Raw genomic sequence first — 27518 nt, 5'->3', positions numbered from 1 at the left:
GTTTTTGATAATTTCTATCTTTCAATGATATTAGATGTGACATTCTGATTATACCTTTATTTCCATGCTGCTTTTTCTTCCCTTTTTTGCCTTTGGCCTGATATCATTTTTAGGGACATAATGTAGTATGCAAAAATTTTTGATTGTCTCCACATTTGATGGTATTTGTATCTCTAGAAATAGCCTAAGAAAAGGGAATATTTCTAAACATTCTAAACAGCTTTAGAAATTTAGAAACATTGTAAGAAAACAATGTTTGCATTAAAGTTGAAATTACTTTTAGGATTTAGCATAATATTTATATATATTATTTACTTACTGTATTAATAACTATCTGTAAAATGTCTGCAAAATGTACTTACATTACTCAGGAGGAAAGTGTTTTTTGTTTGTTTTTCCCCCTCCTTTAACCCTTACATGCAATCTTTTTTGGCCAGCTTTCCACCTCCTTTTATGTTGTGCAATTACCATGCATTTAGTTGTAAAATCACAAAGCTACATGAGCTCTTGAGAGTTATATGTCATTATGCAAGAAAGTCGGCATCTCAGATATCAAAAGGTAAAACTTGCTTTGAGCAAGTAAAATCTCTTTTTTGTTCTAGAAAAGAGATTCTCTAGTTTCCTTTTGTAAACCAATGTGTCGTTAGCAATTTTCACTTTAAGAAAATTAATCTCTAATTTTGTACAAGCCCTAAATGGAAATAGTAAGTGTTATGGATTGATAGTAGTTACAGTTGCAAAGATCTTTTTAATTGCAAGTACCTTAGTGATCTAGCTCATTTTCTTCGTTTCATGTGCACGGAACCAGAGTTTAAATGCTAACTTAGTTTCTCAGTAGCAGACCATGGATTCAAACCCAAGTTTCCTCCCTCCTTGTCTGATGTTCCTTATTCTCCTTGTGCCTGACATGCAACCTTCACGAATTAGGCATTCTTCTGAATAGTGCCCAGCAAAATAGATACTAAAATAAATGCATCTTGTTTAACAATTCCTGAGAGAACAAGACAGGTAAACTTGGAATTGCTCTGTGTCAAGTGTTTTGCGCTTTGTTACATGTGGGCGCAGAGAGGCACATTGAAATCGGATGGGTGCTTTTCAATATAGATCCACACGTTATTTTCCCAAACCACTCAACAGAACATGGCATTGAGTCTCTTGCAACACTCGTGAGAGAAGCCGGTTTAGGTGGATACATTTTCTCTGCTGTTCAATTCAATTCAGCAATGATAGTTTGAATATAATTTCTTCCACGGACTTTTGCTGTAGCCCTTGGTGATCAGGGAAACAGATATTAAACGTGTTCTGTGAGTCCTGATAAGCCTTTCAGAGATGTGTTACATTTCTCTCAGCTAATTTTGATTTAAACAGAGTATTCCCATTTCCTTTTACTGTTTTTATGTTTTGTATTTAGAAATTTTTCATAATCTTTCAGTAACTACAAAAAATGCTTTCCCCCTCTACAGATGAAGGGATTGAGGCATTATGAGGTTTAACTTGGAACCTCTTTGTAGAATTTACTGTATCAAACTGAATTTTTGTACATTGTATGTGCTGCTTATAAATTCGAGAACTTCCCCTTAGTAAATCAGTTTTTGCATTTTAAGTAATAAAAATATTTGTGTTTGCCCAGCCTATATGATCTTCAGCTCACAAGTTCTTGTAGGAGGAATAATCTGTATTACTAGGTTGATGTTTCTTAGTTATAAAACTTAGCATAATTAAACATTCATTAAAGGGACATACCTGTCCACATTTAATATAATTTTTGTGAATTGTTATGTCACGTGAAGAGACTGAAACTTATGATTTGTATGTATATTTATCTTAAAAGTAAAATTATGTATCTCTGATAGGAAATCACCTCAGCACCACTTACATATTTATACTATTTTTAAAAAGTAAGTCACAAAAGGAGATGCTGGAAATATTTCTTGTTAGAGGTCAAATTTGATATTCAATTTCTGATTTTTAAAAAAGGTGTTTTAGTAAAAGGTTTTAGTTTATTAAGAAAAATTGCTACAGTAAGAAAAAAAAGTAAAAACAGAATGAGGTGATTTCTGACATAGTTCAAATAATTTTTACTGGTAATTTTGCCTGATAATAAAAAAAATGCTATTCCATTTTGCAGTGTTTTTGTTACAATCCAGCAGTTAGCCTTGGACATTCCATATGTTCTCATAAATGAATTCTTCTGAAAATTTTTATTATGGACTATGTAGATATGCGTGTTGCTATGAGATATTGTCTTTAATAGAATTAGAAGTTTTCATTACTGCAGATCTGAAACCCAAGTTTATTTTGGGCCTCAAGTTTCAATTTGGATACCCTGTGACTCACTGATGGACTGTTATATTTTGGTTTATTTTAATGCTTTACCTTTTCTTTTTTAATCCCTCTTCATTTTTTGTGATTAGATGTCTTCTCAGATTTTTAAAATAACTCTCCAGTCCCCTGGCCTGTTTAATTTAAAAATAAATACACACTCATGCACACACACAGACCCCTTTTTTATTTAAAGTATGAATAGTAGTAGAAACAATTAGAAATTCCTGGTGTCTAGATGGCTTGATTCCTGCCTTGTCAGTTTTGTGTTTGATGAGACACAGAAGGCAGTTGTGGGAGAATGCTTGTCACTGGTATCCATGGTGACTCCAAAGCCACTTTGGAACTCAGATGGATAGAGTAAGCCACAGTAATAGGTCTCATTATAAGGGCAAAATACATAAAAGGTTCAGGCATATGTTTTTAATTAGTTTCCAAAAATAGCTAGAGCCGGAGAGGGTGCAGTGAAACAGTATTTTTCACCGTTAGAAACAGTACCGGCAGCATTTGAAATTTAATGATTATCTTTTACCAGAGGAAGAGAGGTGTACACTCTGAACACTCGGAGCAGTGTAGTTTCTCGGCCCTAGTTTAGACACGGGAGTCACGCTGGCCAAAGGGGGGCTTCGTTCCTCCCGATGGAGGTGTAGAGCCTGCCTGGCCATGCAGCTCTCAGTCCTCTCCAGAGCTGATGCAGCGCAGCACCTCTAGGCTTTTCCTTGTGGAGTCTAATGTCCTTCGGAAAAGTACTTTCTGCTTTACAACGTGCAAGAATGAGTCCATGCATTTTTATTTTAAAATGCAAATAAGACAGTCGACTAAATTCTTACTGTTCAGTTATATTAAATTTTCGATCTTTCTGGGAACATATTAAACTTGAATGAGTTAAAACAGGATTCAGGGAAAGTAGACTGTAATAATTAAGTATTTTCTGTTAGAGAATTATTATGGATAAAAGATTAATAACTCTTTTGAGACAAAATTCTTTAAAGATTTTCTTTTGAATTGCAATCTGTAAAGAAGAATCTTGTATTGCATTGCAATTCAACACATTATTTCTTCCTGTTGCTATAGAAACTAATTCTGGTGCAGCTGTGATTGCTAATCAAAATTCTAACATTATACAACCTTTTCCCCCTAAGTGCTTCATTTTATTTTTAGTTACAAAATAATAAAGTTCCATGGTGAGTCGATAACAGTGGTCAAACATTAATGCAGAGGTTTTTTAAAATTTGAGCCCTCTCTTGTGAAAATAAAGAGGTGTTCTTATTGTACAGTTTCAGTCTGAATAACAAAGCTTTTTCGCTGAATTACAAAGGTCTATAATTGCTATATTACATCAACATTGTGAAGCACTTAACCGCTTCATAATCCTAAATTGCTACAATTTCAGCCATCTATTTTTGATGTGTCTGGTTGCTGGTATTATAAAAATGAAAAAATAAAAGGTCCTCAGCATGCCTGAAGTCTTTTAACACAAAATGGGAGTGAAAACGCCTTATTGTTTTATCCCCCAGGAATTGAGATCACATTTCTAGTTTATGTCATAAGTAAAAGCTAATTAGTTGTTCTCATTCTTGTCTTTATTAGTATATAACCACCGCCTTGCCAAGCTACACTGTTAACATCATCTAATGTAAGTCTATGTGTCTTTTATAGGCCAGAACTGAATTATATCTTTTGTCTTTCTGACAACATTGGTTCTTTTCCATTTCATAAAACAAATATAAAAACTTCTCGCCAAATTATTCATAGCAAAAAAATGTAATAAATAAACTCAGGAGGGCCTAAGCTAATTCTAAAACGAAATCTTTGGTATGTGTTATAATGTCATATATTATTGCATATATAGCACTTACAAAAATTTATTTTCTGATTTGGTACATTAGATAAGGCAATAAAAGCTGAAATTTATAACTAGATTATTGGTTGATTTAAGTTATAACTCAGACATGTAAAAAAAGTTATTTGTTGTCTGTTATAAGGGTGAAATAAAACACAATGGAAAATGTGGCAGATATGATTTAATTTTAAAAAAAAATGTTAATTTTTTACTTATATTTACTGATGAGATATGATGACTGACAGGAGCATGAAATTCTAGGAGCATGTAAAATCTTGTAGACTTGAGAATGTACAATATATTTAAATTTTGCACTTGGAAATAAAAGCAGCTCTATTTTATTAGATTTGTTGCATCTCTGATGTAATTTGAATATTGTAAATCCCTGGTTATCTATATCCCTCAATGATAACTGGGAATCTATTCCTTAAGCATGAGAACTCTTTAATATTTTAATAGAAATTTTTCTGATTTGTATTTTATATTTAGCTGAATTAAATCTTTAATAACAATTTAGGGTCATGATTAATATTGACTACTAGATAGAACCAAAGTAAAAGTTGTAAATTAAGACTCATGCCAATATAGCTGGCATGGAGTACATTGCTGAGTGACTCTGCTGTGGGCAGTAATCCTGTATCTTGCTTTTTGAAAAATCCTTGTTTGATTACTTTTTGTTATGGCCTCTTGTAAAGGTGGAGCAGGACAACATAATCTGTACAGTTTAGCAGGGTAGAATTCCTGCAAAACTAATCTACAAACAAATTTAGAAGTTCTGTTGCTTCGCTCAAGAACACTAAATAAAGAATGAAAAATATCTGGGTCTAATTCACTTATTCTAAGTCTTGTCTACCTAATAGGGTTATTGTATTAACCCTATTGTATTAACCCTAATAGGGTTATTGTATTAAAACATTAACTCAGGTAATCCTAAAAAATCCTAATGAAATTGCTGCTTTTACAACTGCTGATTTACAGATGAGGAAATAAAGGTATCAGAGAAGTAAACAAATTGCCAGTGGTGACACATCTAGTAAATGGCAGAAGTGGAGTAAGAACCAGGCTGTGTAATATCAAACCCTACATTCTTATATAGTTAAGTATCGTATAGACCATAAATTAGTGTATAAACATAAGGTGTTGATACAAACATAGGCATCTTTTTACAACCCCTGCCCTGTCATTCACATTGTTTATTAATAATGTCGGAGGAGCTATGCTACACTCTTCCAGAAACTTCTGTCAGAATATTTACAGGTGACTTGGTTCCAAATTTTATAAATTCTTTTCTATCCAAAGAAAGGCCCCCCAGAAAGCAATACATTTTTTCTAATTCTTCATAATGTTTCTATTGCATAGATTTTATGACACCAATAGTATATCTTTGATGTTGACCTGGGACTTAATTTGTGGATAGCAGTACCTACATGACATACTTATTTTTAAATATTGTAAAGTGTTATGTTTTGTGTAATTTTCTTTCCCATAGGTTCATCCCTTCAGCAAATAACTTTAAGCATTTTGATAGTAGATCTGCATCTTACTTATTTTATGTTTCCTACAACTAGCATATTTTTGGTAATCATAAAATATTTATTTACCTATTGAGACCTTACATTGTAGACTTCGGGTATATTAAGAGTCAGTTCCTTTCCTCAGAGTTGCAGAACAACTCTGAGGATAAATATATATATATATTTTTAAGAGCTTTATTGAGATGTAAATCACATACCATTAAAATCACTCATGAACAATTCAGTGGTTTTTAGTATATTTACAGAGTTGTGCAGAATCACCATAATTTAATTTTAGAACATTCTCATCACCTTAAAAGTAAATCTTGTTCCCATTAGCAGCCACTCTTCAGTACCACTCCCCAGCCAAGGCAACTACTAATCTATTTTTCTGTCTGTATATACAGGGTGGGGCAAAAGTAAGTTTACAGTTGTTTATATGGGAAATAATACAATAATTAGTAAATAATAATACAAGAATAAACTGGGGATGGAGCCCACAACCCAGGCATGTGCCCTGACCTGGAATTGAACCTCGATCTCCTGGATCCTAGGTCAGTGCTCAACCGCTGAGCCATGTAGTGCTGAGTACTATGGGAACTAGGTACAGAATGTTGGCACAAAGGGTGGAATTGTTAAGCAGAACAGGAAAGGTTTTATGATTGAAATGGAGTCTTGGATCTTGGAAACAAAGGACTCTTCCCTAGGTTGTCATTGGAAACAAAGAGCAATGTATTGAGCCCTGTCCAGTATCAGTAAGGCGTGGTAATACACATCATTTCAGGGAACCATGAGCAGTCTGGCAAAGCTGGTACAGTGGTTTTCAAATTGCATGTAGGTCATGAAATCAATTCAGTGAATCTTGATAAACATTTTTTTTAAATGAAATTAATTGGCCCGGCCGGGAGTGGCTCAGCGGTTGAGCGTCAACCTAGGATCCAGGTGATCGGGGTTCGATTCCCAGTCAGGGCACATGCCCAGGTCGTGGGCTCGATCAATGACTCTCTTATCATTGATGTTTCTGTCTCTCTCTCCCTCTCTTTTCCTCTCTCTGAAATCAATAAAGATATATTTAAAAAAATAAAATAAAAATATATTTTTAAAAAGTGAAATTAATTGACCATAAAACATAATTTTTGCACATAGTAAGGATAAGCATTACTTAGTTCCTGTGATTTAAAGCATATATTTGTAAAATATATTTATTATTGTGTGGATCTTGGTTCAAGAGCTTGAAATTCCCTGGTCTAGGCTATACAGTGAAGAGCAGAAAGATGTGAAAATGTTCCTTTAGTGTCTGCACTGGAATTATCAAGTAGTTGAATAGAACGTGAGGAAAAAGTTCCACTGACTCTCTTTGTGTAGTATGTGGCACATGTATGAATGCTTAAAGCTGTAGGATTATAACAGTTTTTTTAATCACTGATTTTTTTTCTAAGCTCAATCGAATGACTTGTCAAACTAAGTAGATCAGTGTTTCTCAACCTTTTCCCATTATTGTCTCCCTACAGAGACAATGTTAATTTACGTTACATAAATTGATTTAATTTGAGTTTAACTTCTACATAACAGAAAATTACTAAGTAATTAAGTTTTCATCAGTCAGGGTTAGGTTTTGATTGGTCACAAAACTTATAATACATGTAATTTTTGTCCCTTACTCCAGAGGTTATTTTAGCCCCCTTGGGAGTAACATTACCCCATTAAGAATATGTGATCTATCAAGCTTATTTCAATTTTGTTTAAAATTAGAAGACTTGGAATTTGTACTTCAACCCATGAAGAAGTAACTGCTATAGGACTTGCTTTTCTGATAAATAATTAGAACACCGGGAAAAAAATTACAAGAAACAGCTGTCTTCCTCAAAATGGAGTTTCCTCAGAAGATTAAAAATTAAAACTTACTCTGAGTGCTACACAAATCTAATAGCTTTTTATTTTACCTTGTAAATGGACCTGAGTTGTACACTTAAAGATGGCATGTGCCGCCTTCAAAGTATAAAAAGGCCAACCAGACTTTCGTTTCCTTCTTAGTGGGAGGCAGACAAGGGGTAGTAAACTCTCTTTGACTTTTGGGAGGAATCTTCCCCTACACCCCTGGATCTTCAGGAACTTTATTGAGGAGGCAAGCCCCTGTGTTTTCATAAGATTTGGTTCTCAGTTCTGTCACACGCGTGTACTTTACCAAGGCACTTCGTCTCTCAGCTCTTCGGGTCTGTTAGCTTGCTGGCATACGCAGCAGGAGTAAGGAGACGAGTCTGGAAAGTTGAGGTGGCCGGGGTCTCTGCAGAGCCAATCGTGGCACAGAACGAGAATATTTTCTTGTTTCCCTGTAGCAGGGCAGTGGGAGAATGGCTCTCCTGGCCCCGTGGAAACAACCTGTTACTCTTGCTCTCTCTGGACCGTTCTGAAGGAAAAAGCATTGGCTAAATCAGAGCGACCTATCAAATACCAAGGCTGTCTTAATTCGCTCAGTGAGAAGACTCCATCTGGAATGACATCTCCAGTCGCAGTCATCTTCTAATTTTATCATAACCTGCCATCATTTGTCAAGCCTGTTCATTTTTGCAGTGGCCAAGCTAGTGAAGACATTCACCAGACCTGCAGTGTTCAAGTCTATGGTGGAAGACGAGTCTCTGCTTTTCCCTTGGGGTGCCTTGTTGCTGGAGAAAGGAAGCTCCAGTGCCTTCCAGCTGTCCCCTTTTATACCAAATAGCCACTGCTTAGAAAGCCAGTTGCTAAGGGTATACGTTCTAATTGTAAACCCAAGAACTGGAAAAAGAATAGCAAGGTGATATCTTAGATCTGTTATTAGGTCTTTGATGTTATTTGATGCCATGATATGTGGGATTGTTTTTAAATTTTACTTCTTAATTGCTCATTCCATGTGTGTAGAAATTGAATTTTTAAAAATATTGATCTCATATCCAGTGACCTTGCTCAATTGCTTCTAACTCTAATTTATCTCTAAAATTATTTTGGCATTTCTATATTACAGTTGTCATCTGAGAGTTATGGGTTTTATCTCTCTCCGGTTCTTTTACATCTTCTTTTTCTCACCTTATTGCACTGGCTAGCACCTCCAGTACACTGTTAAATAGAAGTGTTGGTAACAGGCATTCTTGTCTTATTTCCTATCTCAGAGGTAAAACTTTCAACGCTTATATCACCATTAAATACGATGTTTGCTGTAGGACTTTCAAAGATACACTTTATGAGATCAAGGAAGTTTCCTTCTATTCCCAGTTTGTGCAGAGATTTTATCATGAATGGATAATGACTTTTATCAAATGCTTTTTTAATCCATTATGATTATCATATTACTTTTTTACCTTTATTCTTTCAATGCAATGAATTAGATCAGTTATATAATGTTAAATCCACCTTGTATTTATAGAATAACTTTATCCTCCTAATATAAACCCAAATTGGTTGTGATGTGGTACCCTGATTATATGACTCTGGGTCTAATTTGGTAATTTGTATAGAATTTTTATATCTTTGTTTACAAGGTGGATTGGCTTATTTTTTATAAGATATTTTATCAAGCCCTGGTGTCAAGGTTATTATGCTAGTGTTAAGGTTAAAATAATTTCAGAATATTTTTTCTTTTTTGTATTATCTGAAATATTTTATGTAAGATTGGTGTTTTTTCTTCCTTAAATGGTAAATTCACCAGTGAAGCCATCTGGGCCTGGAATTTTCTTTGTTAGGAAGGTTTTAAAAATATGCATTCAATTTCTGTAAGAGATATAATAATATATAATCTTCCTGTTTCTTCTTGAGTTTGTTTTGATAGGTTGTGTTTCTCTAGGAGTTTGTATCATCTGATTTTCAAAATTATTTGCAGAAAGTATGAAGGTGTCTTTTTATGGAGATTTTTTTAAAAATTCACAAAATTAACAAAAGCTGGAAAAATATTAGAGTCCTTTTTACCCCCTTGAGCCATTTGACAGTAAGTGGCCCACTGATCTGCTTCATCACCCCAAGTACTTTAGTGTTTATTTTCTACAAACACGAATATTCTCCTAAATGCCCACAATACAACCATCAAAATTAAGTTATTACTTAGATATGTTATTATATCTAATCCTCAGAACCCATTCATGCTCAGTAGCTCTTCAAATAATATCCATTATAGCAAAAGGATCTTGTTAAAAATCATGGTTTGCATTTAGTTGTCATGTCTCCTTAGTCTCCTCCATCTAGAACAGTTCCTCAGTCATTGGTTTTTGAAGATTACAGGCCATTTCTCTTTTTAGAATATCTGAGTTTGTTTGATATTTTTATGATTAGACTCAGGTTATACATCCTGAGCTGCAATATCACAGAGTGGATCTGTATTCCTCTCACTGCGTCTTAGCAGGTGATGCACAATTTTTTAAAAAAATATATCTTTATTAATTTCAGAGAGAGGGAGAGAGAGGGAGAGAGAGAGAGATAATAACATCAATGATGAGAGAGTCATTGATCTGCTGCCTCCTGCACACCCCCCCCCCCGGGGATGGAACCCGCAACCTGGGCATGTGCCCTTACTGGGAATCGAACCCCGATCTCCCGGATCCTAGGTCGACATTCAACCGCTGAGCCACGCCTGGCCAGGTGACGCACAATTTTGATCTGTCCCATTACTCATAACGTTCACTTTGATCACTTTGTTGGGGAGGTGTATCTACTGGGCTTCTCATTATAAAGTTATTCTTGGTAATTAGTAAGTACTTTGTCAGAAGGTGCTTTGTAACTGTGTCCATACCTGTTCCTTAAAATTCTTTCAATTTTTTCATATATTAAATTTGTGTCTAGATGGACTCTTGGTTTTCCTCTTTTCCTCAGTGTGTTGTGAACAGTTACTAAAATTCTTGACTTCGAAGCTCAGATTGTTAGTGGGATTTGGGCCGTGCTGACCCTTCCAGCTGGCTCCTCTGTCCTTTGAACATGCCCCATCACTCATTGAGTGTCCTTACTCTAAACAATGAGCTTTCCCACGTTTTTCTCGCGCTTTCCCTCTCCCAGCCCTGGAATCCGCCGTTTCTTTGTGGAGCTCTGGGTCCCTTCGGTGAAGACTAGATTTCGCAGCCCGGAGCTGGGCCCTAGGTGTTCACTGCTGTGGAGGTGGCAAAGGGGCAGAGCTGGGACGCTCTGAAATGTGCGTGTGTGTGCGTGTGCACATACAAATCACGTGAATAGTTGCACTATATTTGCTTCTACCTATTATTTTAAACAGTTCACAGTGGTATCTCCCACTCTAATTCAGCACCGCAGTTTGTCCTACTTTCCTCCCTTTCCATATTCGCAGCTCCCTTCTCCAGTATTGAAGGCCAGAGGCCTGGCCTTGGTTACCCTTCATATACTTGGTGTTGGATTAATTCCCTCTCTGTGTGCATGTCCCCCCACCCCATCTGGGCCTGATAGCCCATGCAGGCTTTCCCTCTTGTGCATGCCCTCGGGACCCTGAGAGTGACGTGACACCCCGGCCAGCTTGCCCGGCATGGGGTGTTCTCATCACTCCCCCCGAGCTCTGACTCCTGTGTGGGGTCTGACACCATGCTCAGGACTCCCCCTCCTCACACAGTCGCCCCCATGCCACTTGGGCGCTCACACCGCATCCCAGGCTGCCGGCCCACACGGGCACCCTCCCATCCCACTTAGCTCGGGTTTCCCGTGTCAGGCCACCTGCCTCCCTTTCATGGTCCTGATCCTTCTTGGGCAGTGACTCCACTCGCAGGGCTGCTCCCCTTTGCTCCACGCAGACACTCCTCAGGATGCTGGAGCTTGGTGGCCCCGGGCGAGGCTGCCTGCTCCCTGGGAACCGTCGTATCCTGCTGAGGCCCTGGCTCCCAGCCTGGGCCCTGTCACGGTCTCACCCAGCCTGGGCCCTGTCACGGTCTCACCCAGCCTGGGCCCTGTCCCCGTCTCATCAAGCCTGGGCCCTGTCCCCGTCTCACCAAGCCTGGGCCCTGTCACGGTCTCACCCAGCCTGGGCCCTGTCACGGTCTCACCCAGCCTGGGCCCTGTCCCCGTCTCACCCAGCCTGGGCCCCGTCCCCGTCTCACCCAGCCTGGGCCCCCCGTGTGCCTGGGGCCGCCTCTTTCCTATGTGAGCTGTGACACCTTGTTTGCAACGATGTCCTTGTTTTTATTGTAGGTATTAGGAATTTACGCCACTTCTCTTTTTCTTCCTGTTTAGTCTCTTCCGGTAATTTACCAACTTTATTAGTGTTCTCAGAGAACTTTATTTTGCTTTGCTGATGCTCTCGATCAAAAGCGTGTTTTCTATTTGACTTTTCTTTATTATTTCATTTTTTCTACTTTCGTCATTTCTTCTGTGATCCATGGGTTATTTAACAGTATATTTTAACTTCTAGTTATTTTATCTACATTTCTACAGATTTTTAAAGTTTTTGTTTTATGATTTCCACAAGCCCTTGAAAAGTGAATTCTGCAGGTGCCGAATAGTCACCTTCTAGAGCTGCAGTTAAGAACCACAGGTCGTGTTCTCTAGGGTTGGAAGATCCTTTGCCTTGTTTTGTAGGTGCTGTACAGCCTGGAGGTAATAAATTAAAGTGCTTAAAATGTATCCGTGCACGGACCCTTTTATGGGTATGTTATTTCCACAAAATAGTGTATGAAATCAAGTATGAAGCAAGAGGTAAGATAATATAGGGCAGCATCATTTTGGTGTTTGTCCCACTAGAAATTTATTCTTAACAGCGTGATACAACAACTATAATATAAATTGTGTTACGTTGCGTAACAGTTGTCTTTAAAGTTTTCCAGTATCAAGTGAATTTAAGCCAACTCTTAGTTGTTATACTGTGTAGACAATATGAAGTGGTTGTCTAAATAGATAAAAAAGACATTATTGCAAAAGTTTTAAAAAAGGAGAAATCCTCATAACTTTTTAATGAAATTCCTATTCCACATACATTTGGGTGTTTTTCACTTGAAAAGTAAAATGTTAAGATAAAGAATAAAGGGAGGTATTGTTTTCAAAGCTTTGAGGATTTTTATAAGAATTTAAAATTACATAATTTTCATTTTCCAGTATAGAATATGTAATTTGTATATTCTAAGATGATGTGCATATTCCAGTTCACAGCTTTAAAATCGTTTCTCTCAAACCCAGAAACAGTAGGGAGGCTACCATGGGGCCTACTTAACATCTCCACGGCTTTGCTTCTGTTTCACGTGTGTGTGTTTTTATACTCCCAACTAGTGTATAGGCTTTTGGAAAGGAAGGGCTGAGTCATTCTTTACTGTCTTTTTCCAGTCTTACTGAGATACCATTGATATACATCACTGCATTAGTCCAAAGTATACAGCATAATGATTTGATACGTGTATGTGTTACAAAGGGGTTACCACGGCAAGTTTAATTAACCGCAGGCGCCTCGAGTAATCCTGATATTTTTCTTCTGATAAGAACTTTAAAGATCTACTCTTAGCAGCTTTCAAATACACAATACAGCGTTGTAAACTGTAGTCACCGTGCTAAACATTACACGCCCAGGACTTATTGATCTTATAACTGAAAGTTTGTACCTTTTGACCAGCTTTACCCATTTCCCCTGTCTCCCCACCGCCACCTCTGGCAGCGGCCCACCTGCTCCCTGTGTATACGACTCCAGTTATTGTTTTTAGCTTCCACATATAAGCGGCATCGTGCGGGATTTATCTCTCTCTTTTCTCTGTGTGTGTGTGTGTGTGTAGTCTTTCGGGTTTTCTATATATAATATCATGTTATCTGCAAATGGAGATGAATTTACTTCTTCCTTTCCAATTCGGATGCCTTTTATTTCGTTTCTTGCCTAAATGTTGAGGCTGTGACCACCAGTTCTGTGACGAATAGACGTGGTGAGAGTCTGTTTCCTTGCGTTGTTCTCCATCTTTGAGGAAAAGCTTTCGGCTTTTTACCATTGAGTGTGGCATTAGCTATGGGCTTGTCATATATGCCCTGACGTACATTCCCTCTATACCCAGTTTTTTTTAGAGTTGTTACCATAACTGGATGATGAATTCTGCCAAATGCTTCTTTGCATCTCTTGAGATGATCGTATGGTTTTTACCCTTCAACTTGTTGATGTGATGCATCACGCACACCGGTTGATTTGTGGATGTTGAACCATCTTTGTATACTTGGAATAAATCCCACTTGATTATGGTGTATAATTTTTTTAATGTATCGTTGAATTCAGTCTGCTAGTATTTTCTTGAAGGTTTTTGCATCTATATTTACAGGGATATTGGCCTGTAATTCTTTTCTTGTAATGTTTTTGTCTGGCTCTGGTATCAGGATAATACCGACCTAGTAAAATGAGTTTGGAAGTGCTCCCTTCTCTTTGGTTTTCTGTGAGAGTTTGAGAAGGATTGTTATTAAATTTCTCTGAGTGTTTGGTAGAATTTACCAGTGAAGCCGTCTGGTCCTGGACTTTGGTTTGTTGATTCCTGAGTCAATCTCCTTACTAGTAGTTGGTCTGTTTAGATTTTCTCTTTTTTTTCTGATTCGGCCTTGGTAGATGATGTGTTTCTAGGAATTTATCCATTTCTCCTAGGTTGTCCAATTTGTTGGCGTTTAATTGTTCATAGTAGTTTTTTATGATGGTTGGTATTTATTTGAGTCATCTCTTTTTCTCGGTCAGTGACATCTGCTCTTTTCCAAATATATATGAACAGCGAAACTGACCGCATCACAGCTTTAATTTAATGGCTTCTGGTTAACACAAGCCAATTACGGTGATACCGCTCTCCCCGCTGGAGGTGGGTTGAGAGCTAGACATGCGACCCGGTTCTGTCCAGTGAAATCTGTGGGTCATATGCCGGGAGACTTCTGGGCAAGATCACCTCTCTTAAAAAAAAAAGAAGATAAATGAAAAGATGGTTTGCTGACTCCTAGAGCCACCGCATTAGGAAAGTTTTAATTGACTTCATGTTGCAGTAACTGTTTAACTTAGAGTTCAATGGCTGATTAAATATACCTTTTTAAATAAGGGGAGGATCATGGTTTAATGATTTAAAAACTATCCCAGAGTATATTCGGAAACCACATAAAATCCGACTGTTGTTTTTTGTTACTTTAAAAAAAAAATACGAACAGGGATTTATTTGTCTCAGGCATCAAGATAATTGGAGATGGATGCTTAGCGATGTTTCACATACCCAGGCTCTTCCTGTTTTTCTGCTTCTCCAGTCTTAGCTTGCTCTCTCTTGCTACAAGCTGGCACTGCACCTCCCGGGGAGGGAAGGGAAGACCCCTGGGCACAGGGGGTTACCAGCTGGCCACTGCACCTCCCGGGGAGGAAAAGGAAGGCAAGGGAAGGCCCTTGGGCACAGGGGGTTACCAGCTAGCCACTGCACCTCCCGGGGAGGGAGGGGAAGGCCCCTGGGCACAGGGGGTTACCAGCTGGCCACTGCACCTTCCAGGGAGGGAAGGGAAAGCCCCTGGGCACAGGGTGTTACCAGCTGGCCACTGCACCTCCCGGGGAGGGAAGGGAAGGCCCCTGGGCGCAGGGGGTTACCAGCTGGCCACTGCACCTCCCGGGGAGGGAGGGGAAGGCCCTTGGGCGCAGGGGGTTACCAGCTGGCCACTGCACCTCCCGGGGAGGGAGGGGAAGGCCCCTGGGCACAGGGGGTTACCAGCTGGCCACTGCACCTCCCGGGGAGGGAGGGGAAGGCCCCTGGGCACAGGGTGTTACCAGCTGGCCACTGCACCTCCCGGGGAGGGAAGGGAAGGCCCTGGGCGCAGGGGGTTACCAGCTGGCCACTGCACCTCCCGGGGAGGGAAGGGAAGGCCCCTGGGCGCAGGGGGTTACCAGCTGGCCACTGCACCTCCCGGGGAGGGAGGGGAAGGCCCCTGGGCGCAGGGGGTTACCAGCTGGCCACTGCACCTTCCAGGGAGGGAGGGGAAGGCCCCTGGGCGCAGGGGGTTACCAGCTGGCCACTGCACCTCCTGGGGAGGGAGGGGAAGGCCCTTGGGCACTGGGGCTGCCAGTGGAGTCTGCTCGCTTTTGTCAGGAAAACGAGCTTTTCTTGAAGCCCCACTTTGAAATCCGGGATATTGTGTTTTGTTGGCAACTGCTCGCAGTGTATCTATTTAACCTATCCTCTCTTCTCAAATTTAGCTTCAACTATATTAATTCGGTAACTTTGCTACTTTCTGCTCATGTTTAATAAATTAAAGTTAGGATGTTATACTCACTAGATAAGGCATTCATTCAGTTTTCTTTTTCCAAAGTTAGCGCTTCTGAGCAAATGTGCAAATTTGTGCTAAGTCCATACAAATTAATATTTTTCATTTGAATCAGGCATTGTAATAATTTTAAAATGAGTTTTTCAGTTCTTATGTGAAGTTTTCCTGCCTGAGAAGAACAGAAGACCTATTGAACATTTGAGTGAACTCCATTATAAGAATTGTAATACAAACTATCTTTTTTCAGGGTCCCTCTTGAGAAAGGAGATTCATAGTCCATTTAAAAGAAAAACTGAGCAGTGTTTAAATTTAGTGTCTGATACTGCATTCAGGGTTTTATCTGCACAGACTGGGCTGTTCTTAAATTGTAAACTGAACCCTGTTTCCTGACATCCCCTCCTGCCCTCACTTCTGTCCTGTTCACAGACGTGTTGATTCTCAGTCATTGAGATAAATCATGGAGGTAAAAATTCAAAGGATAACTTAAGAGTGAAAGAAAATGTGGTTTCAAATTAACTGCTGGAGGTGGCGATGCCTGCTGTAGACAAGGTGGAGCCGTGCCTTAGGCGGGGACAGACCCAGACTAGCGCGGGGCAGGGAGTGGCCCCCCGATGGCGACGCTGGAGGTGGAATGGGGGGAGCGCAGCCCTCGGTCTTTGCCGATCGATGGATTCGGCCTTGATCCACAGTGCGCCGCGTTTTAGGGATCACAGCTAGGGTAGGTGTGGAAAAATGGTTTCTGACACTGGTAAGCGGAATGCTGGTTTCAGTTCAACTCCGTAACTGAAGAAAATAAATGAACTTTTTATTGTGGTTTACCGACAACATTTTTACCTACTGTGGCTAGAGAGGCCACAGATCATGAGGGGGCAGACGAAGGATGTATGCTTCAGGATTATTTTGGGGGGAAAAACCTAAATAAGCTGTTTTACTAATATTTATCGCTCCCATTTTTATGCTGTATAACAGGATCTCTCTTAGCGTGTGAGAGTATGTGTTATTTTTCCTGAAATTTCTGTGCAGGAGAGGAGTGGGAAGCCAGATTAGTTTATTTCTGCGTCTGAACTAGAGGAGAAGAGACTCTACCGGCTACACTGCCACAACGGTTTTAATCCAGTTCTTTTAAAGTTATGTACAATGCTTGTGGTCTGTACTGCGTGCTGAGGCTACTCGGAGACGGTGACCAGATTCTTAATCATTGTCAGGAAACTGCATTCAGAGAATGAGAAGAACACCCCCACTGGATGAACTGCAGCCACCACCGTATCAGGATGACAGTGGTTCTCCCCATCTCTCATGTACGCCCTCAGAAATTGGGGACAGTAAATGTGAATTTTCCCACTGCAGCAACAGTCCGAGATGCTCCTATAACAAGTGCCCGAGTGAAGGAAGCACAGGTCATGAAATAGAAAGTTTTCATAATAAAGGATATGAAGAAGATGTTCCGAGTGACAGCACTGCGGTCCTGAGCCCTGAAGTAAGTAAAAGCACGTAGAAGTTTTTAAGTGAATGTTATTTGGAGACTAATAATCCTGTGCTTCTCCTCTTGGTAAGAAGGTTTTATCGCCATCCTGTCCTGTGTGGCTTATCCTACCAGTTTCTATCCTCGATCTAATGCTTGTGCAGGCAACTGACCAGGGGTGTCCCGACCGCTCTGCAGCCCCCCCCCCCCCAAGGAAGACGGGTAGCTAAAAATGAGAGCAATGCACAAAATGTTGAAAAATTAACTTCCCCCAGGTTTCAACCGCAAGATAGATTTTTAAAGCATTTTAGATAAAACATTCTGGAATTATTTGCCTGTTTCTTTCATAGTGAGGTTTCTATTTGTTTGTGTCTCTTTAAAAATTATTTTATTTTGGATATTTTTGTATTGGGAGGCTGCCCATTAATATTTTTGCAAAAATAACGTTTTTGCATTTTCATATCACAGAATACGGAAGAGATAGGTCATGAAATTTGAATTCACGGCATCACGCATTCAGAGTGGCCAATTGGTGGTCGTGTTTTAAGTTATTTCCTCTTTTGGAGCAAAAATGAGAAAATGACACCAAAAGTAGGGGTATTACACATTTGAAGCCTTCCCATGCTCTAAAAAGAATTTTTAAAAATATTTCTATAAAGATGAAAATTATAAAGGTAATCTGGAGGGTTTCATAAGGTAGTATTTGCTTTTAAGTTTTTCTTTCTTTTAGATTGCAAATTTTTACAACTTCTGTCCTAGACAACATTTGGTAAAGCTGTAGTGTCACAGGTTTTCTCTGCATTTCTCTAATGGAACACATGGGTGACAGAGCTGTCCCCTCAGAGATGAAATGATCATCGCTCGGGCTTCCCATCCCCTTCCATGGGTAATACTCATTGCTCTGTCATATTTTCTGTTTCTTCTCTTGAACATATCTTACAAGTTATCAACTCAGTTACTACCTATAGTTAACAACATCTTCAGCATCCTGCCGGTCTCTCTAGCTGCTTTGTTATTTAGTATCTATAGTTACCACAGCCCGTGAGTTTTCCCAGATTTCAGAAGCCGCTGACTTGCTCTCTGTGTTGACACCTCTTTAGAGCCCCCTCTGTCCTGCTTGGTGGTGTGTCTTCCATAGAATTGACTACATTCAAACAGTAGAGCAAATGCACATTACATAAATTTTTAGATGCTAATAGCCCTACGTTAGTACAAAGTTCACTCTTGTGTTTTTTAAGTTTATTTTACTTCCCACTATCCCTTTAATGGGTATTCATCAAATATAAAATCTTCACTTCCCTGTGGTTTAATTCAGGGTATAGCTCTCCTAGAGCCTCTCCGCGTACACTGCTGAGCTGGGGAAGGACTGAGGCTTCAGGAGGGTCTCTGCTGATGACCTTTTGCTGGCTGAGGACTGTTCAGACCTTTAAGACCCCTTGAAAGGAAGGGTTCTTTTCTAATTGCCTATTTGCAGAATACAAATGTGGGCTTCATCTGTAAGGTCCCACTTTATTAACCCTTGGATTCATGAGAATTGTCGCAACGCCCAGAAAAAAATTAGGGAGAAATTCAGAAATAACTATCTAGAACCTTACAAAAATTCTTATTGCCTTGAAAATAGCTGTCTTGACACTATTTTAGAAAATATTTAATTGAAATTTCAAAGCCCCGTAATTAATCATCTTTAATTACCATTATGAAATGGCATGCATTAAAACATTTTGCTCTAAACTGTAAATTTTTTTACAGAGTAAGAATACACTCACTCTGATTGAATTATATTGTATAAAAACAATTCTTCTCTGAGAATTTGTTCCCTCTCCCGAGGATTGTTCTTCATTTGTCATCTTTTTTTCCATACGTGCTACCAAGTGCGTCACGGTAGGTAGACGTGTAACATTAATAAGGCCAAAAACTTGTGTCTTTTTGGTTCTCTGCTGCATCCCTCCCACCTAAACTAGGGCTTGGCACGTAGTAAGTGTAATGGTTAGGATTAGTGTTAAGCTGTTAAAACCAGGAGTCAAATGCAGTAGGTAAAACCCACAGAAGATTACTAGTCTTTCACTAACAGACGTCCAGGGTGAGTAGGTGGCTTTGCTCTACAATGTCACTCAGGGGCCTGGTTCTTTCTTCTTCTTCTTCTTCTTTTTTTAAATATCTTTATTGATTTCAGAGAGAGGAAGGGAGAGGGAAAGAGAGAGAGACATCAATGATGAGAGAGTCATTGGTTGGCTGCCTGCTACACAGCCCCCCCTTGCTGGGGATCTGGCCCGTGACCCGGGCATGTGCCCTGACTGGGAATTGAACCTCAATCTCCTGGATCCTAGGTCCATGCTCAGCCACTGAGCCACGCCAGTTGGGCCAGTTCCTTCTTTTTTGTCGCTCTGTCATCCCTAGGGTGTCCTGTCCTCCCTAGGGTGTCGTTCCAGTCCTCATGGCTCACCCTGACCCGCACATCCTGTCTCAGAGCCTGCTCTTCTGTGGGGAGTGTGGGAGAGAAGGGAAGTCGGGGCACATCATCGCTTCTGCAAACCTGATCGGGATGTTTCCTGCATCACCTCTGTTTACTGCCCGTTGGCCAAAGCTGAGTCTCGTGGTCAGACCAGCCATAAGGAAACTTTAGCCTTACAGTCCTTTGCTAGACAGTGTGTCTCTAAAAAGACAAGACTGGGAGTCAGTAGTAGTGACTACTAAATAAAAGCTCAGAAAATTTTAGAAAATTATAAAATTGGTCCACATTTTAAAATGAAAAATATTTAATATTTATTAAAATACTTGAAGAGGCAGGAGGTAGAGTTGAAAGGTCAGAGACCCGGGTTTGACACTGTCAATAACTAGCTGAAAACTCTGTTCACATTCCAGATAGTTACACTGGCAGGAATCTGAGACAATTCCAGGTAAAATGGGTATAATTTCTTTTAACTGCATAATTAAAATGAGCAGATTTGGTCTGTCTTGAACTTTTGAAATATGTATCGTTCTGCCATTTTCAAGAGTAATTAGTGTCAGAAATAATATGTAGTTTTAAATTCTGATTAAAAAGTAAATAGTGTATGTTACCGAAAAGAAGTATTTGGCTGCAGATATTTTGAGGCCTTTTGTTTATACTTTCCCATTTCCTCTTTCCATTGATTTTCAAGCCTAAACGTGTTTACATCCTATTACAGATGGGGGCATTTTAGAACAAACTCTGAAAACGGAACCACTCTTTTTAATAGCATTATACTTTTATTTATGTTCTCTCTCCAGCCTGATGTTGAGCTGTCAGTTGCATCGTTTATAATGTTGAAAGTCAAATTCAGTCGTTTCCTTCAACAGGATCAGAGATACACATTGAAGTATAAATTTTCAGTTCTCATTATAAAAGCATATCCCAACTTTCTAAAAATTGTAATGACGAATATTAAATTCTCTTGTATGAGTTTTTGAGTTTAACATACCACTTATATACTACTATGGCCTGTAAAGTAGCTTCTGATTGTAGTAAACTGTTGGTTAGTATCACTTGCTTTGTGGTAGCCAATCAGAACAGTTCCCACATTCTCCCTCCTAAGAAGTACCAGGTATTTATTTACATGCCAGATTAAATAATAGAGCTAAAACTGAAAACATTTAAATTTGCTTTTCTTAGGATATGTCAGCTCAAGGATCATCTTCACAGCTTCCTAAACCCTTTGATCCTGAGCCAGAAGCTAAATATGGCACACTGGATGTGACTTTTGAGTATGACTCACAAGAACAGAAGCTCCTGGTAACAGTGACAGCTGTCACAGATATCCCAACATATAACAGGACAGGTGGCAACTCATGGCAAGTACACCTTGTTCTTCTACCTATAAAGAAACAGAGAGCAAAAACCAGCATCCAGAGAGGACCATGCCCTGTCTTCACAGAAACATTCAAATTTAACCATGTTGAATCTGAGATGATTGGAAATTACGCAGTTCGATTTAGACTGTATGGTGTACATCGCATGAAAAAAGAAAAGATTGTGGGGGAAAAGATTTTTTATTTAACCAAATTGAATCTTCAAGGGAAAATGTCATTACCTGTGATATTGGAACCTTCTTACAATCATTCTGTGAGTATCTGGTCAAATAGCCCAAATACACTTTAAGTTCATGGTATATGATATGCACAGTTTTAGTACGACAAACCCAGCAACCTTGTCATTTTATTTTTTGCATAGTAATCATACCTTCACAAAATTTCTAAGCCCTGAATAGGTAGGTATAACTTCTTTTCCTCATCTATAAAAGTGACCCATGAAGATTATATATGATTTTTTCAATGTATTTTATCTTTCACAGACTCTAGCCCAGTGTCTTAAACATTTCTGTTAACTGTGTTAACATTTATTAGATGGTTGATTATGACATCATCTGAACTCCTTAGAGAACAGATTGTTTTCTTTTCAGGTTAAAATTAGGTGATACATGAAGAACTGTCTAGCTCCATATCTTCTATGATATTATTTGCTCGTATAGAGTATGTACGGCTTCCTAGGTCATGATATTTCCAGAGCGGCTATGAGATAATTGTTAAAGCTTCAAAGGCATGGCCTCGTTATATTTTCCACCTTTTTATACAAAGATTTTGAGTATTTCTGGAAGAATACTTAAATTTAGTGCCGTCATTGGTTCTCCCTTTTCTTTTTTTCCTCCAGGTTTTGATCACATACAAGTCTTTCTCTCTCCAGATTTTTAACTAAATTTCCTACAAGCCATTGCAGGTCGCTAGAGAGTTGCATTGTTTATTTAAACCAGGGAGATGCATTATGCCACACAGTTACTTAGATTATGAGAAAATCTGTGATATGCTGTAAATGTAAATTATGAGTTATATTTATTAATTTCTGTTATATTGACTAAAATGTATTTCTATAATATAAATACACAGATTTCAGAATAGATTTATATTTTAAAATAATGGTACCATATTTTAGGATTGTTTTTAAACTTCTAAAAGTGTAAGCATAAGTCCAAGTCTAAGAAAAGAGTCTCATTGAATTTGTACCATGCAGCATTTGATCTTACAGGACTGTCATTCACAGTAGAATCCCATACCATTTTAGCTACTGATCACTCAGACCAAATAATGAGAATTAAGAATGGCAGAAGATTTAATTGGTCTTTACTTTTTTCTCTCTTTTAATAAGTTGCTGTTTTTATTTTGAAAAAGCATTTCCTGAAATTGTCAAGTCTGAAGTTTAAAATTAAAACAAATTATCAATTTCCCTACTAAGAACTATTGTCTTATAAACCCATAGTATATTTACTATCACCTTTTGGTGTTTAAATTTTTAAATGCTAGAAGTGTTTGTGGCAGATAACTTTTTTAGTTACATAGGTCCATAAGTAGGAAGAATTTTGTGCAGGGGTTGTGCTTAATGGACTGTATTATATCAAGAGTCATAATTTAGATAAGAGCATATGATTTGGATAAGATTTTGGACTTTGATTTGAGATGATGAGATTTAGATTCAAGTGTAGGGACTTTTTACTTTGAACTGATAATGTACTAGGATGAGACTTTTAGGAAACTTGGACTGGGGTGAATCCATTTTACATGTCTGGTGTATGTGAATCACGGGGGCCAGAGGGCAGACTGTGGTAGGTGTAATTCTAAGGTGGTCCTCATGACCTTCATTCCCTGGTATTACTCCTGTGATTATTTTATGTTACATGGCAAAGCGATTTTAAAGATGTAATTAAGGTTACCAGTCAGTTGACATTAAGATAATGTATTATATGGGTGGACCTAACTCAGTTACATGAACCCTTTAAAAGCAAAGAGTTTTCTCTGATTGGTAGCAGAAAAAAATAGATTTAAAACATGAGTGAGATTCAACATGAAGTTCTCTGTTGCTGAGATGGAGTGGGTTGTGGTAGAAGGACCTTAGAGCAGCCCCTAGGAGCTGAGAGGGAGGCGTCTAAGAGCTCTGGCCAACTACCAGCAAGAATGCAGACACCTCAGTTCTGCAACTGCAAGGAACTGAATTTGGCCAACACCTGAGTAAACTTGGAAGAATCTTCCTCCCCCAGAGCCTCCAGATAAGAGCCCAGCTGAGCCAACACCTTAACCAAAGCCTCGTCAGACCCTTTACAGAGAACCCAGTTGAACCCACCCAGACTTCTGACCTACAGAAACAGTGAGATGATAAATGGGTATTTTTAAACCTATGAAGTCTGAAATAACTTATTAGACTTCGGTAGAAAACTAATAACAGCCCACAGGGCCTAAAATATTACTATCTAGCTCTTAACAGAAAAAGTTTGCTGACCTCTGCTCTAGGAATTGAAATTGAGTATGACATGTGCAAACTTTGGTTGAGGTAAATACTCAGATAACATTCTGTACATCTGCTTTCACCTTGGTGGGATGTTCTTTGCCAGTTCATGAAGCCTCCAGAAAATACCTTTATGTAACGATAAACGTATGTAAGTCGGATCTGCAGACATTCCCCTTTTGTTCTCTTTCTTCATGGCTGCTCCCTCAGCATAGACGAGTTAACTGGGAGAAACATCATTTATTTAGAAGATAATCTCTGTGAGGAAGAAATAATTTACTCAATGTTATTTTATCCCATTAAATTTATATAAGGTAAAATGGATTTTTAAAATAAAGAGCTACACTTTGATCCCATTTTTAAATAAAAATATTTCTATTTCTATTTGTTACATACTCATAGAATGATGTCTGCAAGATGTTTACTTAATACCAATTTATGTGCAGTAAAGTTTAAGGTATTTTTTTTTACTTCTGCCTTTGTTTACTTCTGTGTTACTTGCATGATTTAGGATACTCATTTGTCAGTTTAAAGAAAAAAATAGAGAGTCAGAAAAGGTCAGGGAATTTGGGCTCCGGTCAGTTTGGTGAAAATGAATAAATAGATGAGTTTCTAGAGACATTTTTTTTAGTGTGAGCAAAGGGGTGAGAGAGATAAGGCTTAATGGAAACTTAAGTTTTCTTAAGTTCTCATGAGAAGGTTCTTAATAGGTGTCTAGATGTCTATATTTCATTAAATTTGATTCCATATTATATTTCTATGTAAATGCATAGAAGTTATAGGAAGTAGACATGGGAGTGGGTGGGATTGTCTCAGGAGTGAGAAGAGAAGATCCTCAAGAACCCCTGGATTTAAAGATTGGAGAAAGGGAGGGATAAGGTAGGAAGAAATGTAGTAAAATATCACAAAAACCAAGAGTAAAATTGTGAAGGGAGATATAATCAACTTTGTCAAATGCTGCCAATGGATCCAGTATTGAAAACGGTCCATTGTGTTTAGGATATGGAGGGAATGGGTAGCCCTAGAAGGACCAGTTTTGGTGGGGTACAGGGACTGGATTCCAAACCAGACTGGCAGTCGTGTAGACAACTTTTCTACCAAGTTTGGCTGTGAAAACAGGAAGAGAGGACAGTATTTGGAAAGTGGGGGTTCCGAAAAGATGTTTTTGAGGTTAGGAGAGACTTGGGCATGCTTAAATACTATGCAAATGATATAATAAGATGGAGTGTAAGCTATTCCAAGTATAAGATGGAGAGCTAATTGAAGAAAGATATTAATTGATGTGTCTGGGATGAACAGAAAGAAGCAAAAATGTTTTCAAGAGGTTTATTTAAATTGTGGACCATGAAATCTAAGTGGAATAAAGAGAGAAGTGAAGCTACAAAGGGACAGATAAGAGGAAATAAGAAGGTTAGTGGACTGAAAGTCCCAAAGATATCAAAGAACACATATGAGAGGAGTAGTTGAGTAAGAAATATGGGAAGTTAGGGGACTATGGTTAGAAAGGAGAATGTTTTCATTTAACGTGATGGGATAACCAGGGTCCACAGTGTGATGGTGGAAATGGATAAGTTGGTGTGATGGTGGAGATGGATAAGTTGGTCAAGAGAGGCCAGGTCTTTGGGTGGGTTGTCCACATGGATATCGAATTCACAGAAGATGGTGGCAAAAGTTGAAATGTAAAAGAAGATTGAATCAAGGGCCATTGTTCTCAGGGAATGAAGAAGAGATGTTCAGGGAATGAAGATGAAATGTCCAGGACAGAATGTTTATGTGGGCAGGATGACATGAGCTTTAAAGGAAAATGTTCTTTTCCAACAATTTTAGAGGATAGATGTTTACAAAAGCAGCAGAGAACTTTGCTTCCTGACCCTGAAGACTTTTGGGTATGAGGAAGTAACCACAATGAAAAGTCTGCAGAGGATGATTTCTCCCCAGGGAAAAATTAGATCTCAAGTAAAACATGGTGTTGGGGGTTTTGAGAAGAAACTAAAGTTCTGGAGGAGTTTATCATAGGTTAGAAGTACCAAAAGGCATCCTGGAAAGATGGAAGTTTATGTTAGTGAAGTAGTACAGAGAATAACAGAATGAATGTTAAAAGAGATGGCCAGTATCAGGGATTTGCTTTCATTTATATTATACCAAAATGTCATTGGTATTTTGATAGGGATTACATTGAATTTGCAGATTGCTTTCAATAGTATGGTCATTTTAATGATATTAATCCTTAACAGTCCATGCGCATGGTATATCCTTCCATTTATTCGTGTCCTCTGCAGTTTTTGTGTTTTTTTTTAATATATATATCTTTATTGATTTCAGAGAAGAAAGGAGAGGGAGAGAGAGAGATGGAAATATCAATGATGAAAGTCATTGATCGGCTGCCTCCTGCACGCCCCCCACTGGGGACCAAGCCTGCAACCTGGGCATGTACCCTGACCGGGAATTGAACCCTGATCAATGCTCAACCGCTGAGCCATTCCCAGCTGGGCTGCAGTTTCTTTTTTTAGTGTCTTATACTTTTCAGAGTATAGGTATTTCACCTCCTTAGTTAAATTTATCATTAGGTATTTTATTCTTTTTGATTCAACTGTAAATGGGATTGTTTCTTAATTTCTTCTTCTGATTGTTCATTATTAGCATATAGGAATGTGATGGATTTATTTATATTAATTTTTTCTTCTGCTACTTTACCGAATTCTTTTGTTAATTCTATTACATTTTTATGGATTTTTTAGGGTTTTCTATGTAGTATCATGTCATTCGCAAATAGTGACAGTTTTATTTCTTCCTTTCCAATTTGGATGCCTTTTATTTCTTTTCCTTGTCTGATCGCTATGGCTAGGACTTCAAACACTATATAGAATAATAGTGGTGAGAGTGGGTATCCAAATGTCAATTCCAATCATAATTTGTCTGTTAAAATCTTAGGTTTTATTTAAAGCCTAATCTTAAGTTCCACCGTTATAGAAATTTGTTCAAGTATTTCTAATATAATTTAATTAGTTGATCTTAATCTGTCTTTGTATACCAAATATTTAGTACTGATTATTGCTTTATAAATGTTGAATGGATAGATGGGTAAATGAGTGCATATGGTACATATTATTTCTGATGGGTATTTTTTATTGCAGCTAATTATGATTTCTTTTTATCTCTGTCTTCTAAATTTTAAATTCTTTGAGAATAGTGTGTATTTGACTTATATGGTATTTTTCATAGAACCTAGAATATAGGCATTCAATAAACACTTGTTAAATTGATTCATCAACATGTTCAGAGAAACTTGATCATTTTAAAATTCTAAGTTCCATATATTATTATTTCCTAATAGGTACCAGTATCTGTAAAACAGCCCTATTAGGAATCTTTTATGGCCTGAAATCAAATAAGTATGCATCTCAAGGTAATTAAATAAGTACATATCAAGAATAATTTTATTTTTAAATAATTGATTAATTAGGGACATATATGCTTTATAATTTCTCCTTCAAGAGTATAATGCCACAGTCTCCTAAGAGTGACCAAGTTTTCTCAAGACTTACTGCAATGTTGATCTTTTAATTACTTGTAATCTCAACCTTTAATTTCTAAAATCCTGTATGTAAAAAATAGCCTATCTTTATGTTAATGGATTGAATTAATTTAGTTTGATATTGGTACAATAAACCCTTGACTTTTTGGACCTTGATTTAATGGACCTCAGATTTAACAGACAAAACTTCTAGTCTGTATGTATATGAAAAATTAACACCGTGTTAATTTTAACCAAGATTTGCTTATAATTAAATTAACAGGGTTTTTTTGTTATTAAATTGGTTATTTTTAACAAATTTTATTCCATATGTTGGGAAAAACACTGTAGTAAATTTCGCCAACTAAATAAATATTACATATCTACAA

The 27518-nt window shown here is 38.2% G+C and overlaps 1 protein-coding gene across 2 annotated transcripts in view; it reads left to right on the top strand.

The window, feature by feature from the left end:
• SYT14 (synaptotagmin 14) overlaps positions 1-27518 on the top strand; it is a 113529-nt gene that overhangs the window by 60629 nt on the left and 25382 nt on the right. For both annotated transcript variants that reach the window (XM_087827864.1, XM_087827863.1), the window contains 2 exons: positions 17070-17341; positions 20958-21407. In XM_087827864.1, the coding sequence (XP_087683990.1) occupies positions 17070-17341; positions 20958-21407 (722 nt within the window). The remainder of the gene's footprint in view (positions 1-17069; positions 17342-20957; positions 21408-27518) is intronic.

The sequence above is a fragment of the Miniopterus natalensis genome, chromosome 19 (genome assembly GCF_054644295.1).
Source record: "Miniopterus natalensis isolate mMinNat1 chromosome 19, mMinNat1.hap1, whole genome shotgun sequence".
NCBI lineage: Eukaryota > Metazoa > Chordata > Mammalia > Chiroptera > Miniopteridae > Miniopterus > Miniopterus natalensis.
Note: the sequence above shows the minus strand (reverse complement) of the source record. Positions and strands in the feature narration are given on the sequence as shown.